The 14,039-nt window shown below is 55.0% G+C and overlaps 4 protein-coding genes across 4 annotated transcripts; 2 read left to right on the top strand and 2 right to left on the bottom strand.

Moving 5' to 3' along the window:
* Nucleotides 1-254: 254 nt before the first annotated feature.
* PUNSTDRAFT_141500 (P-loop containing nucleoside triphosphate hydrolase protein) lies at nucleotides 255-5,020 on the bottom strand (the record flags this gene model as incomplete). The annotated part of the gene is made up of 4 exons (XM_007380449.1): nucleotides 255-3,077; nucleotides 3,129-4,295; nucleotides 4,345-4,781; nucleotides 4,835-5,020. 4 exons carry the CDS (start codon nucleotides 5,018-5,020, stop codon nucleotides 293-295), a joined length of 4,575 nt encoding a protein of 1,524 aa, XP_007380511.1. The 3' UTR covers nucleotides 255-292.
* Nucleotides 5,021-5,388: 368 nt separating this feature from the next.
* On the bottom strand, nucleotides 5,389-8,639 carry PUNSTDRAFT_97926 (uncharacterized protein; the record flags this gene model as incomplete). The annotated part of the gene is made up of 4 exons (XM_007380448.1): nucleotides 5,389-7,903; nucleotides 7,955-8,064; nucleotides 8,112-8,241; nucleotides 8,293-8,639. 4 exons carry the CDS (start codon nucleotides 8,637-8,639, stop codon nucleotides 5,599-5,601), a joined length of 2,892 nt encoding a protein of 963 aa, XP_007380510.1. The 3' UTR covers nucleotides 5,389-5,598.
* Nucleotides 8,640-8,984: 345 nt separating this feature from the next.
* Nucleotides 8,985-10,060, top strand: PUNSTDRAFT_50156 (uncharacterized protein). The gene is made up of 2 exons (XM_007380447.1): nucleotides 8,985-9,194; nucleotides 9,258-10,060. Exon 2 carries the CDS (start codon nucleotides 9,264-9,266, stop codon nucleotides 9,774-9,776), a length of 513 nt encoding a protein of 170 aa, XP_007380509.1. The 5' UTR covers nucleotides 8,985-9,194; nucleotides 9,258-9,263; the 3' UTR covers nucleotides 9,777-10,060.
* A 340-nt stretch (nucleotides 10,061-10,400) lies between these two features.
* PUNSTDRAFT_131174 (uncharacterized protein) lies at nucleotides 10,401-13,768 on the top strand (the record flags this gene model as incomplete). Its single annotated transcript, XM_007380446.1, has 2 exons — nucleotides 10,401-10,820; nucleotides 10,901-13,768. The coding sequence occupies 2 exons, from the start codon at nucleotides 10,401-10,403 to the stop codon at nucleotides 13,766-13,768; spliced, it is 3,288 nt and encodes a 1,095-aa protein (XP_007380508.1).
* Between the last annotated feature and the right edge of the window lie 271 nt (nucleotides 13,769-14,039).

Here is a 14,039-nt window from a genome sequence, read left to right as displayed (position 1 = left end):
CGGCTTAGCCGCCTGATCAAGGCAAAAGACGGGGGCTTGGTGTCTGCGCAGAGGCTGCCACGGGACGTGTCCATATGAATGGAATGATCCCTGTGTATGTAAGTATCTCCCTACTGTCACTAGCTCCGATGACACTGCGGTGCTCTTGAATGAACTTAGCGCCGGCATCGAGTGCCCGTACGCTGAAAATCGATCCCACACCAAACAAGAGTATCGGCGTTGGCAATTGACAATATTTGGAGCGCTCCGACTAAGTTTACTGGTATTCTCGCATCTGCTTTGTGAGTCAAGCTTAGAACACATCCAATACCGAAGCATCATATCCGGAATCATAGCGTCCCTCCTCATCGTTTGACTCTTCCTCATCACCTTCGTTATCGTGCCCAACGCCCTCCATCTCCCAGAGCATACTATCCGCCGATATGACTCTGAACTTTCTAATCGCTTGTTCTGCCGCCATGAACTTGACTTCGGCTTGGCTGATACGTCCGCGGTATGGCTCAGTCACCCTGACTTCCTCCTGCTCGTCGATGTATATGGCGCAGCTAATACGTCCGTCGGCCTTGTCAAAATCATATTTGACCTTCTTCTTTTCTTTCGCTGCCCATATCGACAATCTCGAAACAGGATGTTGGACGTCAACGTCGCAGTCAACGATCCGCTCCAGCGTTGGAAGGATCCTGTACCTGCGGAGGAGATTCTGGATGACTTCGAAGCTCCCTCCGCTATCCAGGAAGACGGCGCCGATGGTGCTTTCGACTACATCGCTAAGCGCCTTCGGCGCTTGCAACTGCGTCAACGCGGTCCAAGGAAATAGAGTGTCATGCTGAAAGGCACGATCGAAAGCCTTCCGGTTGCGCTGGTAGCGAGTGAAAGCATTTGATTGATCATCGAGAATTCTGTGGCTCGAATGAAGGAGGCATTGCCAGAGATACACTCTCTGGCTACTGTTGCGAATCGATGTATTTCCCACGCCGTCGGACGAGCCCATAGCTGCTTCGAGCTCGGTCGAGATGCCAAAGCAGACGTAGGCAAGGAAGTGCATGTTGACGACCGCTTGCTTACGAAGATGCATGTGTCCAGGTCCGTAGTTCTTGTCGGACCTCCGGTATAAGTAGTCGGTAACCACCATGTCGAGAACCGCATCCCCCAGGAATTCCATTCTCTCGTAGGATATCGTCCCCTCAGTGCCTTGAAGACTCGCATGAGTCAGGGCTTCGACGAGGAGCACTTTGTTGTTGAAGCTGTAGCCGAGCATGCGTTCCACAACGTCGATCTGTGAAGGTATTTCCCGGAGATCATCTACGGACGCCTGTGCCCGGACAAGTATGCGCTCGATGCATGTCGGAGGTGTTTTGATGTCAATTCCAATGTCAAACAACCGCGTAACTTCAACGGCCAAGTCGAAGCTGCCATGGAGATAGGCGGCGCCTATGATTGCTTCAACGATATCCGCTAGCATCTTCATGGATAGTTGAGGCTGCCCTCGCCCTTTCTCGGCGTTGGTGTCTACTTCTGACTCCGGCATCTTCTTCTCGTCACCCGAAGATTTCTGCCACTCTGCAAGCTTTGGGCGCCATTTCTTGACTATGAAACGATCCCGTATCATCCAACGATATAGTTCCTTGGATAGTGCGATCTTGGCTAGTCTTACGTTCGCTACCGCGTGGTCTTTCTTCTTGCTCAGGTATCCCTCATGCCATAGGGGGTAGTCCGTCAGGAGGCTGATGGACGCCATGAACTTGAGCGCGGTGTCCCCAAGGGTCTCTAGACGCTGATAATTCCTTATCTCACCCGAGACTGGAGCCGTGATCGCCGCGGTGAGCAGATCGAGAGGGATACTCCTCAATCTGGGTGATAGAAACAGCATCTCGCGCAACGATGCAGCGGTCATGGTCACGGTCAAGCGTCGCAAGATAGAGGGCAGGAGGAGTGCATATTCTGATTCGGCCTGAGATAGGAGTATGGCTGTCGCTGCGTCCGCGGGGAGAAGAATAGGCTTGGCATCCGAAGATGGGACCTCGTCCAGCGTTCTTGGAATGAGCATATTGTGTCGACGGGATCCTGGCTTCAATAACAACAAAGGGTATTTAATGGGCATATCGGAGTATTTCTCAGGGTTTCGGGAGCGCATTGCCTCTTCTTCCACGGTGGACAACTGATCAAAATGCCATTGCATGAACCAATGCGTAGGGCGGCCTTTGGACGATTCTTCTACGACCAAGTTGAGGTCGTTTGGATAGCCGAATTGTTCCCCTGCGATGGCCGCGTTCAAGCGAATAACTTCCCGATCATCTGCGTCCGGTTCCAGCCCAAACGAGCGACGTGCATGCCACTGGGGATCGATGCCAGGAAGGGGCAGGATTATATACGCGAAGTTGAGTTCATTCCAGGCCATCCTTCCATGATGGATCGCCCAGAAGAGGCGCCTTGTGAAACGTCGGGCGCTGTCGATCTCGTGGGCAGACGCATCCATTCGCTCGGGTTCGAAGAACCGCATGGAAATGGGTGGACGATATCCCGGATACAGATTCGATGGAGGGTCTTCTGAATAGAGACGCGGACGACTGTAAGTGAGCAACTGGAGTGGGGGCAAACCGTCAACTTGACAGGTCATCTTCCATAACCCCTTCGCATTAGGAAGCGGAGCCCAGGGATCCATCTGCGATGAGACGGTTGCGGTACCAGCACGTTTCTCTATATCGGATAGTAGCTGCTTGATCTCCTCCACTAACTCTGGTTCTATGACGCTCGTGATGGGCAGCAAATGATCATTAAGCAACCCAGCTTCGTAGAGCGAGCGATAGGCGAAGAAAGCAGCGTGGTTGCGAGCGGATGCCTTGCTGGTGTACTCTCGCCCCACCCGAAACTCGCGCAGGTGGCGAGGTAGGAGACGAGGGAGGATCACCACGCATCCCCAAGGACCTTGATAGGGCGTGAACGTCGTTTGCGTAGCGTGCCATCCCTCGGGAAGGTCCGGGGGGTCTATGTCGTAGATCGGTGCATGCTGTCCTCCAGGAATACATGCGCAGAAATGGTTGAGGTGGGTGACAGCAGACTGCAAAGTCAACAATGCACTAGACGAGTGGGTGTCAGGAAGGATGAGCAAGTTCATAAACAAGACTTACCCGGTGGAGGGCACCTTGAACTCGAGGACCTCGTCGACGCCGATGTGCTCGCCCATTCCGTCTTCCGGTTCTCGCATATCTCGACTCGGATCATAATACATATTCATCATTTCCCTCTCCAAGCGTTCCCACTGTTCCACCATTTTAGCGTGCGCGCCGGAGTCATCGAACATGAGAGTGAAAGTGCTCTTCTTCTTTCTCGCTCTTCCTCGGCTCTGGGCCCAGCTGACCATGTTGGGAGGAGGATCCCACCTGAAAACGGCTCCGCAAGCTTGAATATCTATGCCTTCTTCAGCAACCGCCGTAGATATGATCAAATTCTTCTCCCCGATTTTGAGGTCCTCTAGTGTTTCCGTTTGAGATTGCACTAACAGTTCCCGAGTAATGTCCAGGAATGCGCGGCGTTTCACACTATCGGAACTGCCAAGAAGGCATCCAACCTTGAAGGCGCCCCTTGTGCGAGGGTGTCTCGACAAAATCTCCGCGAGCGCTAAGACGCTGTCCCTCCTGGTCACAAAGACAAGGCCGGTAAACAGCTCGTGGTCCTCCTCTGCGGCCAACTTCTCCGATAGGAGGGAGCTTATGAGCAGATTTACCTTCTCGGAACAACCGTTCACCAGTGTAGCCTCGTCGTCCAAGTCCACCGGATCGTCCAGGTTAACACGACCCAAGAGTTCGAGAAGGTATGTTTTCTCCGTTCCACGCCACCGATTATGCCAAGATGACATACCCGTTGTGTTGAACGATTCGCCGGACGCTTGTGCGCGCTCGATGACCTTGCGAACATACCAATCGGCAGGCCATGGGCCGAGATCATAGCAGATGTCGAGAGCAGCACGAGCGAATTCCCGTAAGCCCTTGTGAGAGTATGAATCTTTTTTCTGGATCGTTTTACTGAGCTTTTGGTCGATGCGATTTCTCTCAGGGCCAGGAAGTGCTCGCTGAAGTTGTTGGCGCAGAGAGATCACATATGGGTCTTGGCCGATGTCTAGTGACGCGACCACAGCATTGAGCGCTTGAGCATTCCTGGAGCTCGGTCGGCCGTAGTCTTCTGTAGGTAAAGGATAAAGGACATGTTTGAAGGTGGGACGATGGACATGAGCTGCGAGCTCCTCGCGGAAGATCCGCGGCGCTCTGATCGTACTGTCCAGATTTGCTTCGATGATCCTGGGAAATGGTCAAATGATAGAGGACTAAGGGATCACAACCAACGCACGCAAAAGCCTTCTCAAGATTTCCGCCGAAACTTGGACTAGCAGTGAGTCCCAGTATCATAGGTCTTTCTCGATTGATACTGCTGTTAGCCGACAAAGGCGTTTCCCCCGTACCCCGAGGCGGGAGACGAAAGTAGAATTCTTTCATGATCAAGTTGTAAGGATGCTTATCTGCTGCATGATGTGCTTCGTCAAATATCAGGAGGTTTATGTGTTGGCCCATGTCAACGTAGCCATGGCGCATAGCATCGAGAAGGACCTGAGGAGTACTGACTATGACTCGGTTGGTTTCAATCACTCTTTGCCATATCCTGGCATCCTTCCATTGGTCGGGTTCCAGGGATCCTGAAATAATCCCCACGGACACGGGTAGCGCGGTGGCGAGCACTTCTCTTTGCTGCTCGCACAGCGCAACGGTAGGTGCTACGAACCAGGAAACCTGAAAGATGCCACGTCGGTTTCAGACACTTGAACTCCGTGCCGTGGTCATACCTTTTTGGACTCCCGCTCGGATTCGTACTTGATCCTCAATACCGCGATGTGTGTTTTCCCGCTACCCGTGTCCATGGCGATCACAATGTTCCTGTGCAAGCTCTCCGCGAGCATCTCTCGCTGATAGCTTCTGGATACAGGCAAAGCGCCATTATCGGTCGTCGTATTCGGCTCTTCGTCCTTCATGATCTCAAGTGAAACGTTGAACGAGAGAGGTCGACGTTGAAGTCGAAGATCGCGATTCGCCAAGCTGCGCAGTGTTGTGAATCAGAGTTGATCAAGCGCCCATCGGGCGAAACCACGTTCGACTCGAGTCTTCGAATTCAGCGGGTGCCATTACTGTACTTTTACGACCGTGAGTTGGTCCGCGTCCCCAGGGCCACCCTAACCTGTTGTACCCCTGTCCCTTGGCACTCCGAACCTCTAACCGCGAGAATTATGATATCTGACCGTGAGACAATATAATCTGACCATGATAAGCACGCGTCCCCAGGTCCCCCTCGGCCGGCTGAACTTACGGTCGGAAAAGTACGTACAGTACATAAATGAATGGCGTTGAAACACATCTGGTATCGGTACAGACGCGAGTGAAAACATGCGCATTGAATGAATTGGAGTCCATGTTCAGGATTCGTTTCGAAGTCCATCTATAGATAAGGGGCGGATATAATCATGCGTGATTGCGTCAAGTCCGTCTGCAATAACCAACAGCATTGACAGAAGCGAAGGGGTCTGTCTCCTCACCGGTCCCACCCTGCTGAAAGCTATAGCGACTCGATGATACTTCGGGCTTCCCTGGCACGTCGCTTGAAATCTGCTATTCGTCGCTCGCCATCTGCTTTGAGGAGTCCATACTCCCTCTCAATTTCTTTGCGTATCCACTCTTCGACCGTCATATTACGTTCCGACTCCGTCAACACAGCTATCCTGGAAGGAGCGACCTTTGCCAGTGGCGGGATCGAAAGGTCGATCATATCCTCTACCAACGGATGTGTATCTTTCTCGATCGTCGGCCGCGGTGCAGGGATCTCAGGCGCAGGTAGGGTGGCCCCTACATTGGCGGGTATGGCCTCTTCTCTGGGCGGTCCATCACCGACTTGGCTGGGGGCTGGTTTGACTCTGATCACAGTTGGATTGGCGGGTGGAAGGACCATTTTCCGGGCAACGCCGACGTCAGCCTGGGTCGGTTGGTGTGCAAAGGAGGCAGGGAAGAATTCTCGGGTTTCAGCTCCCGTTTCGACGCGTTCTTTCAGGGCCTCCGTTGCGCCATCCTGGTCGTCGCCCGATTCTTGCAATATATCGGATTCCGTCTCAGCAGGGGGCGTAGCTGTGGACAACGGCTCATTAGAACTCGCGCGGCTGGAATTGACGCTCCGGTTCATCGATTGCGATATCGTGTAGGCAAGCAAAGCAGCATTGGAGCGCTCAGTGCTCTCGTGTTGCTTGGGTGCAGGGGGCTGCTCGACCCTGCCCCCAACCATGAGCGATCTCGGCTTGGTCCCTCTCTCCTTGCGTTGCACTTCCGCAGCAGGCTCCTGGGGTGCTGCAGCAGCGTTGAACTGGAACGCCTCGTCCAGATCATCGATGTTCATTGATGGAGCACGAACAGAGGCCGCAGCGGCTTCGGTGCTGGATCGCGTTGACAAGCCCTTGGCGGGCAAAGGCACCGGTGCATGGTTTCCAGCTTCTTCAACAGCTTTCCTAGGCATAGGCAACTCCCGAGTGGACTTCGCCAGGACGATGGTTTCGTCCGCGTCTTCAGCTGCTGAGATAACTGCCGACTCGGGCTCAGAAACCTGATGGTCCTTTGACATTATCCGGGAAGATACTTTCGGTGGGCCGACCTTGAGCGGTCTTTCTGCTTCCTGGGACTCAGGCGATGGAGACCGGCCGCGCGTAGCCTTAGTTGTTTTCTTCTTCGGTTTTTGCATCGTTCGTTCGCTGTGGTCAACCTCATTGGTCTCGTCCTCTGACTCGTGTCGCAGGTTCGCGCGGGATTTTGTGCGAGAGATAGTCTTGGCCTTGGCTTTTGGAGGAACACTTGCTCTCGGAGGGGGTTCTTCGGGCTCGGAAGGTCGATCAGACGCGGCCCGCGGTTTAGCACGAGTAGACTTTTTCAATCGTGCGGCCTTTCCGCTATCCTGAACCACGTCTTCCTCCTCCTCCTCCTCCTCCTCCTCCTCCTCCTCCTTCATTTTGGACTTCGACTTTGAACGTGCAAGCGACTTGCTCCCGGCCTTTCTGGTACCTGCCTTTCCGTTCTCCTGAACGACGACTTGCCCTTCCTCTTCCTCTTCCTCTTCCTCGTCCTTGAGTTTGGCCTTCGACTTGGAACGCGCCAGCGACTTGCCCCTAGCCTTCCTGGGCTTAGGCTCTACAGGCGCGACCTCCTCATCCGGCGCGTCAACGTAGACGCGCCCTTTGGCGGTCCGCGATCTTGATGCACGTCCTTGAGCCGGCTCGATGTCTTCTTCCTCACGCACACTCTCAAGGTCCGATTCTGCAACTCTGCCTCGGGCGGTATTTGACAGTCCACGTGTGGACTTCCGCAGAACCCTGATGTTGTCTTCTTCCTCTGCGGTTGAATCCGATGCCTTCGACGCTTTGCCCTTACGCTTTTGCGTTTCTTTGGGCGTTTTCGCTTTTGCAGTGGAGGCTTTCCTCTCGACTTCACCCTTGCCCTTGCCATCCTGTAGGATGAGCTCGTCTCCTTCCCGCTCTGAATCGGAAGGAGCCTGCTTCGTCGATCGGCTGGCGGTTCTGCTTTTAGTCGCTGGAGTTTTGGTTACGAGGGCGGCGTAACCTTGAGCCTTGCGCGAGGATCGGGTTGAAGGCGCCAATTCATCAGGAGAAGTGCCCTCCTCCTCTATGTCCGGTTCTACTGTTGTAGGACGTCGGGAGGAGCGGGACTGCGTTTTCGTGCTTGGCGCTGCAGAACCGGCTCTAGAGCTTAGAGCGGTGGACTTCCGAGACGATTGGCTCTTTGACGTGGATTTGGCAAGCGCAGGAGCGGGAGATGAGAAGAATGGGCAGGGCCCGGATTTCTTTTCTCGTTTACGGTGCTCGACCCTGCAAAATACCTGTGAGGCTGACAAGCATGGTCGTTCAGCGTGAACTCACATCGGATCGTCGTCAGATTCCCAGCCACTGAGGGAGATGTTACAGTAGAAACACGTTGCTGTATCGTCTCCCGCTGTCTGCGGGGAGAACACGAAGCCTGCTTGCGCCATCTGCGGCCAATCAGATCGTTATCCTCCATAAAAGACGGATCGCGTACCTTCTTGGAATTGGCGCCGTGATTCTTGCCCTTGTCATGAGGCCATATGCCTGTTTTCGTGAACGTCTCCAGCCGGGCCTTCTCCATGATCTTACCCCGCGGTAATCGCTCCGAAGAGTCGAAGATGAAGCTGTCTTATAAATCAACGGCGAGTGGTTGGAGCATGGACCGAAATACTCACTTCCCGTCGTCATCCATGTCATGTTCAATTCCACACCGCGCGACCGCCCACGGGCACGCAGACTCGCCTTGTCCACACTTCGCGAAATGCAGATCGAAGGGATCATCTCGTCTGCCCCATTCGGCGAGCTCCTTGTCGCAGAGGAAGCACCGCACGTTATCCTTTTCCCCGTCCTCAGCGCTCGGGTTCCAGTAAAAGCCCGCCTGGGCTAAAGCGTGAGGGGTCGCGCGGATGCCGTCCTTATGCGGCCACTTGAGCGTGACGGTTGCTGTCTTGCCAGCTTCTGTGGTATATTTGACGCGTTTTGACTTCTCGAAGGATGCGAGCCGTGCTTTGAATGCCTCCATATCGTAATTGCCGCGTTTCTGAACACCGAGGCAATGCGTTGATGTGACTCGTGATTTGTGCTACCCGTGGAAGGTTGGCCTTTGCCAGAAAGTTGTCGGGGAAAGCAACAGTGTATTTTACCCTGGAGCTAATCTCACAGAGCGGGAGGATGCGGGCGAGCTATGCATACGACGATGGCTGGCGGAGGGCAATCGCGTGGACTGCTTGAAGCGAGAGCTCCGAGTCGGAGAGGCTCATCGCGAAACACCATCACGTGCGGCGATAGCGGCACGGGGCCGCACATTCGACGTCTCGATGAGGCCCGACGCTCCGATTCATCCTAATCACCGTCGCCTCCGCCCGCCCGCATCCGCGGCCCGACTCCTGCTGCGAGGTCACAGAGGAGAAGAGAAGGACTACGCACATAAACTTGCTTGAACGTATCAAACCTGGTTGGAGTGAAGACCGCGCCGTGGCCACGCATCAGCAGATGTTACGAAGGCCACCTGGGATCGTCTATAAAGGGCATGGGGACTTTACTCATAGGCCCCTCGGACTCTGAGCTCTTCTAGACGGTAAGATCACTGCCGCTCCCTCACTTTTGTAACTCGTGATCTGTTTCTAATTGCTCGTCGTAGAACGGCATGGCTACGATTCTCGACGTATCCATCGCCGTGGCCTCCGGATTGGTTTCACAGCGTGCGCGCGAGGATGCTGCACGAGAACCACAGCCTCCGACGCGGCTGCCTCGGAAAGTGCGTTTTCAAACGGCGTCCTTCATCTCATCGTCAACAACTACGGGTTCAGGCGGCGAAACCACCATCTTAGCTCCTATCACCCCGCTACGACTCTGGAAGAGGCGCTCTGTTGAAACTACTGCCAAGGACATGTCTTCCCGGCCGCTGGACGGTCCTCTGCTCGACGCTACAATGCTAATACCGACGACTCCCTTGCGCATCCGCCCCAAAATCCCTCACACGCCTCGTGGTCCTCCCTCGGATGGAGGTGTGCCGTCATCAACGATGCTTCCTCAGTGCTCTGGCATGAACCGTAATGCCGGAGTCGATGGCATGTTGATCTGTGCTCATATGTTAACGATTGAAGCCATGATCAACGAGGCCATAGCAGAAGCATCCCTCTCCCCTAGCTACGTGTAGGCCCAACAACGGTTCTGTGTCGACATTCTTTGCATTTACCTCCAGTCCTGCGAACTCCTGGAGAGCGCTAGTGTAATCATTATAATCATTTGCATATGCCAATAATCATACTCTTCGCTGTCTCCTCGGGTGTTGGCAAACGTAACGTATCAGTCCCCGGGACAAAACCCTCGTTGAGTATATACCCGTTCGGCATTGCGATGCCATAATGAGCACTAGCCGGGTATACGACGGTGTGCTGATATGTCCAGATCCGCGGCCGTCATGTAGTGCAGGTAAGCCCTGAAATACCGCGTCACTAGCTGCGTGTCCTGAACGAGAGTCCGCACGGTTTTGTAGACCTTGGCCAGGGATGCAGAGGTGATCATACGGGTTGGAATGAGAGTCAAACAGGCGACGCCAGTGCGCCCGGTGAAACTGAAACGGGAGTGACGCGCGACATCGATACTTATCAACTTTTACACGCGGTCAAAACGTGCATTGCTTTGTTCTCAACTTCGACGACCCAGTCCCGCTCATCGCCGACGACGAGGGTGGCGACGGCGGTCACTCCGCCTTTTTTTTCATTTTCGGCCAGCCTTTTCGTTCATGACCCTCGGCGGCTGTCGGTGCTAGACGAATGCGATGACCGCTCGACCCAGACCTTCGATCTCCAGCACTCGTCGTCCATCCTCCGCAATCTTCATAGGGGCTGGCTTGCCTGAAAACGTGCCCGATTTACCTGAACCGCCCAGCCCTGGTGCATCTTCTACCGACTCTCGCTCTGGTCTACCGTCCCCGCCGGCCACCAATTCTACAGGCAGTGGTAGCAACGGCGACGTGGGCAGTGTCCGCCATCGTTCCGCGTCTTTCACCCAAGGAGATATGTCCAATGGCAAAGCATACAACGGCAGAACTAGCTCTGTGATGGAATCTGACGAAGAGGACGACGGCGAGGATCATACCGCTCGTTTCGGGGTCGATCGTCGTCGGTCGTTAGGTGGGATCAACGACAATGCTGCCGCCCTGCAGCGTATCAAAAACCTCAACCAGCGGAGTCGTGCCGTGAGTTGTCTTTGCTCCTTGCTTTGAATCGCGCGATATCGCATCAAGTGCATATATGCTCATTGGCTGCTATCTCGCAGGTCATGGACAAGCTCACATCACGCTCACGAGTCAACAGCCCTGCTCCTTCTGCCACATCCTCACGCGCATCATCCGTTGCTCGCCATTCACTCCCGCCTCTGTCATCGTCATCTTCCTCAGCCTCGTCGTCCTCTCATCATTCAGTACATGCCTCTCGCTCTCACGACACGGCTCTTTCTGGGTCCGAAACAGAACGCGATGAACACAATGGATCCAACCATTTCCACCCTCCTAGCGACGATGAGTTTGATGCCACGCCGCCTGCGATCGAATCTCCCTTATCCGACGCTGTCCGCCAACGACGTATATCTGCGCCGTCGCCCGGTAAACATGTCCTCAAGCTATCCAGATCTACGTCCGGTCGTACAAGCTCTCCGGGGCCGTCTCTCACTCCGCGAAAACGGGCGTCTGTTGCCTTACCGCTCGTGGACAATGCCGACGATTACCTTCAACGAGAAGCAGTTGCTTCCACTTCCAGCAGACGCTCCCGACAGCCGTTACCGCGAGAATTCCTCGCCAGCTCGAATTCAGATGAACTGGTGAGCGTTGCCTTTGACCCCATATTTCGTTTTGACCCCCGAGTCCTTCAGGTACACGAAGAAGGCGTGCTAGTTGCGCGCGGATCGCCGTCACCGCGAGTCGCTGCTGCATCACTGAGTCCTACCTCGACGCCTCATCACGCACGCCCGCCGCGCGCAACGAACCTTGCCGCTCGTTCCTCGACAGTGAGAGAGTTGGCGCGGAAGCATCAAACAAGATGGTTTTCGGAGGACCTCTCCTCATCTGCGTCTGTTGACGCGGATGCTGACGAAATCGCCCACTCTGGTGGAGCAGCTCGCTCCGGTAGACGCCAGATATTGAGGGGCGGCAGCGCGGAAAGTCCGCTGGCGGCGTTCGCCGTGGGCGAACGGAGTTTGGTTGGCGAAGGTTTACGGGCTGCCGGCATAGGCGCAAGAAGACGTGACACGGGCGACGACGTATTTGTTGGCGATATTGGTGCTCTTGGGAGGAAAAAGCTAACTGCGGCCAACCTTGGCTCCATCAGGAGGACAACCGAGTCCGTTAACGGCAAAGGAAAGGGTAGACTTGCGGATCGCGAGTCTGATTTGCCGCATGCCCTCGTAATGTCTACCACCCTCAACAGCCCGCGAACGCCGGCTAACCGCCTCAGCGTTCATGCGGGACAGCAAAGCAGACCATCCAGTTCTATGACCGGCTATGATGATGCCGGAAACCCTCCCAGGACAGCCCCTCCTGCACTTCGGACGTACAAATCTGCGTATGCACTCCCGGAACGGGCAAGGGAAAGACCGCTCGATTCATCGCTCGCCAGATCGAGGACTGTCCTAGAGACTCGAGAACGAACATCACCTCCCAGTATATCCTTACGACCGGAAAGCGCGGCTGGGACCGTTCTCGAAAGGCGACAGATCGAAACGCCCCTTCGTTCTGGCACATTATCCCGAGCATCTGCAATGGCAATAACGCAATCCACCGAACATACTCGATTACTGTTCCATGCCTTGAGCATGTTCGAAGATCGCCTTACGCACATCCCTTCGGTCGGCAGTACAGGGACGACGACGATACCCGAGGTGTTCAGATCCGCCAAGGCCATGGCCCAGGAGACAGAAAAGCTGAACATTCTGCTCCGGGACAGCACAAATAAGGCGATGAATGAGCACATACAAGCCTCGGTGGACGACAACGTGGAGGGCGGCGCAGAACTGGCAGACATATGGCAGCAGATTGGCGGGGAATTCCGGGAGAGTCTTCGGGTCAGCGACGAGCTTGTTCGTATGATGACCGAGTTTCTCTTGGGCGTAGGGAAGGCTCTGCGGGACCTGACCGGCTCTGGCGAAGGGAGTCCTGCGCAGCACCTCCGGACGGTCAGTCTGGACGATGATGCTGTAAGGAGACTAACTCCCGAGAGAAGTATCGGCGTCAACGGCACTCGGCAAGGCACGGACGACAGTCGCAGTACAGGTTCGCGCCGGAGCTGGGAGCCCGCTCCCAGAGCTAGCAGCCGCCTGGAAACGACTACCATGAGACCGTCACCCTCTACAAGCTCAAGTCAACCACGGACACGCAAGATCAGTTTTGAAGATGTGTTGCGCTCCAGCACGCGAGCACCCACTACCACCAACCCCCCTCAGCCGGCAGCCCAACGACTATTCTCCCCACTCGAGCACCGTGATCGTGCCCTCAGAAACGCCTCGGCGGGCCCCCTAGTGGCATCCGACTCCCTTGAGACAATCCGAGCTGCTGAACCTTCACCGACGCCGAACTCACGACACCCACCATCGCATACCCGGCTATCATCACTTGCGATACCCCCTTCCCGGCCAACCCCTCTACCCACCGTCCACTCTGAAAGTCGACTTGAACGGGCCGCGGAACGCACTCATCGCTCGAAGCCCTCCACGACTTCCACCGCCACTATCCGTGCCGGTGGTCTGAGGTTCCCCGTCTTGAAAACGTCTGGCGCAACCACTGCGGTAACTCCGCACAGCGTACATCAATCACCGGTCATGACGTCTTCCCCCTTGAACCGCAGCCAGTCCTCGTCGAGTTCGATGCGGGATAGTCCCGTGGTCGCATTCTCACGCCCCACCACGACTGCGCTAAGCGAGCTTCAGGAGAGGCAGCGAACGATATCCGGGACTTCGCTCGATGACGACTCCCCCGTCGATTCTGCGAACGCTCAGCACGCAGATCGAAGTGCTCGCCATCGGACTGTCGGCTATCAGTCACAGAAGTCGCCTCCGGACAGCGCTGAAGGCGCTGAATCCGCTGCACTGAGTCGTACGGTATCCCAGCGAAGAGAGAGACGACGAACAGTGACGGAAATCTTCTCTCGTTCGTGACCCATCATGGCCACGTAATCAAATCTTCTTCTGACCCTTCTATACCAATCGTGTTCCTGCTTCTAGCAAAATTCGTCCTATTTATTGACTTCCTTTCTCTCCTATGGACACCTTAGTTCTTCCCTCCTTCCTTAACCTTCTTTCATCTTGATCCTCTTCGAGCCAAATTAATTTGTATGTCATTATGGGTCCATGCAATAGTACTGACGAATATATGAATGTGTTCACCTTGTAAATCTGCCTAAGTTCTAATTGAGATCCCCAACGTTCT

Source organism: Punctularia strigosozonata (genome assembly GCF_000264995.1).
Source record: "Punctularia strigosozonata HHB-11173 SS5 unplaced genomic scaffold PUNSTscaffold_2, whole genome shotgun sequence".
Taxonomy (NCBI): domain Eukaryota; kingdom Fungi; phylum Basidiomycota; class Agaricomycetes; order Corticiales; family Punctulariaceae; genus Punctularia; species Punctularia strigosozonata.
This window is presented reverse-complemented; position numbering and strand designations above follow the sequence as displayed.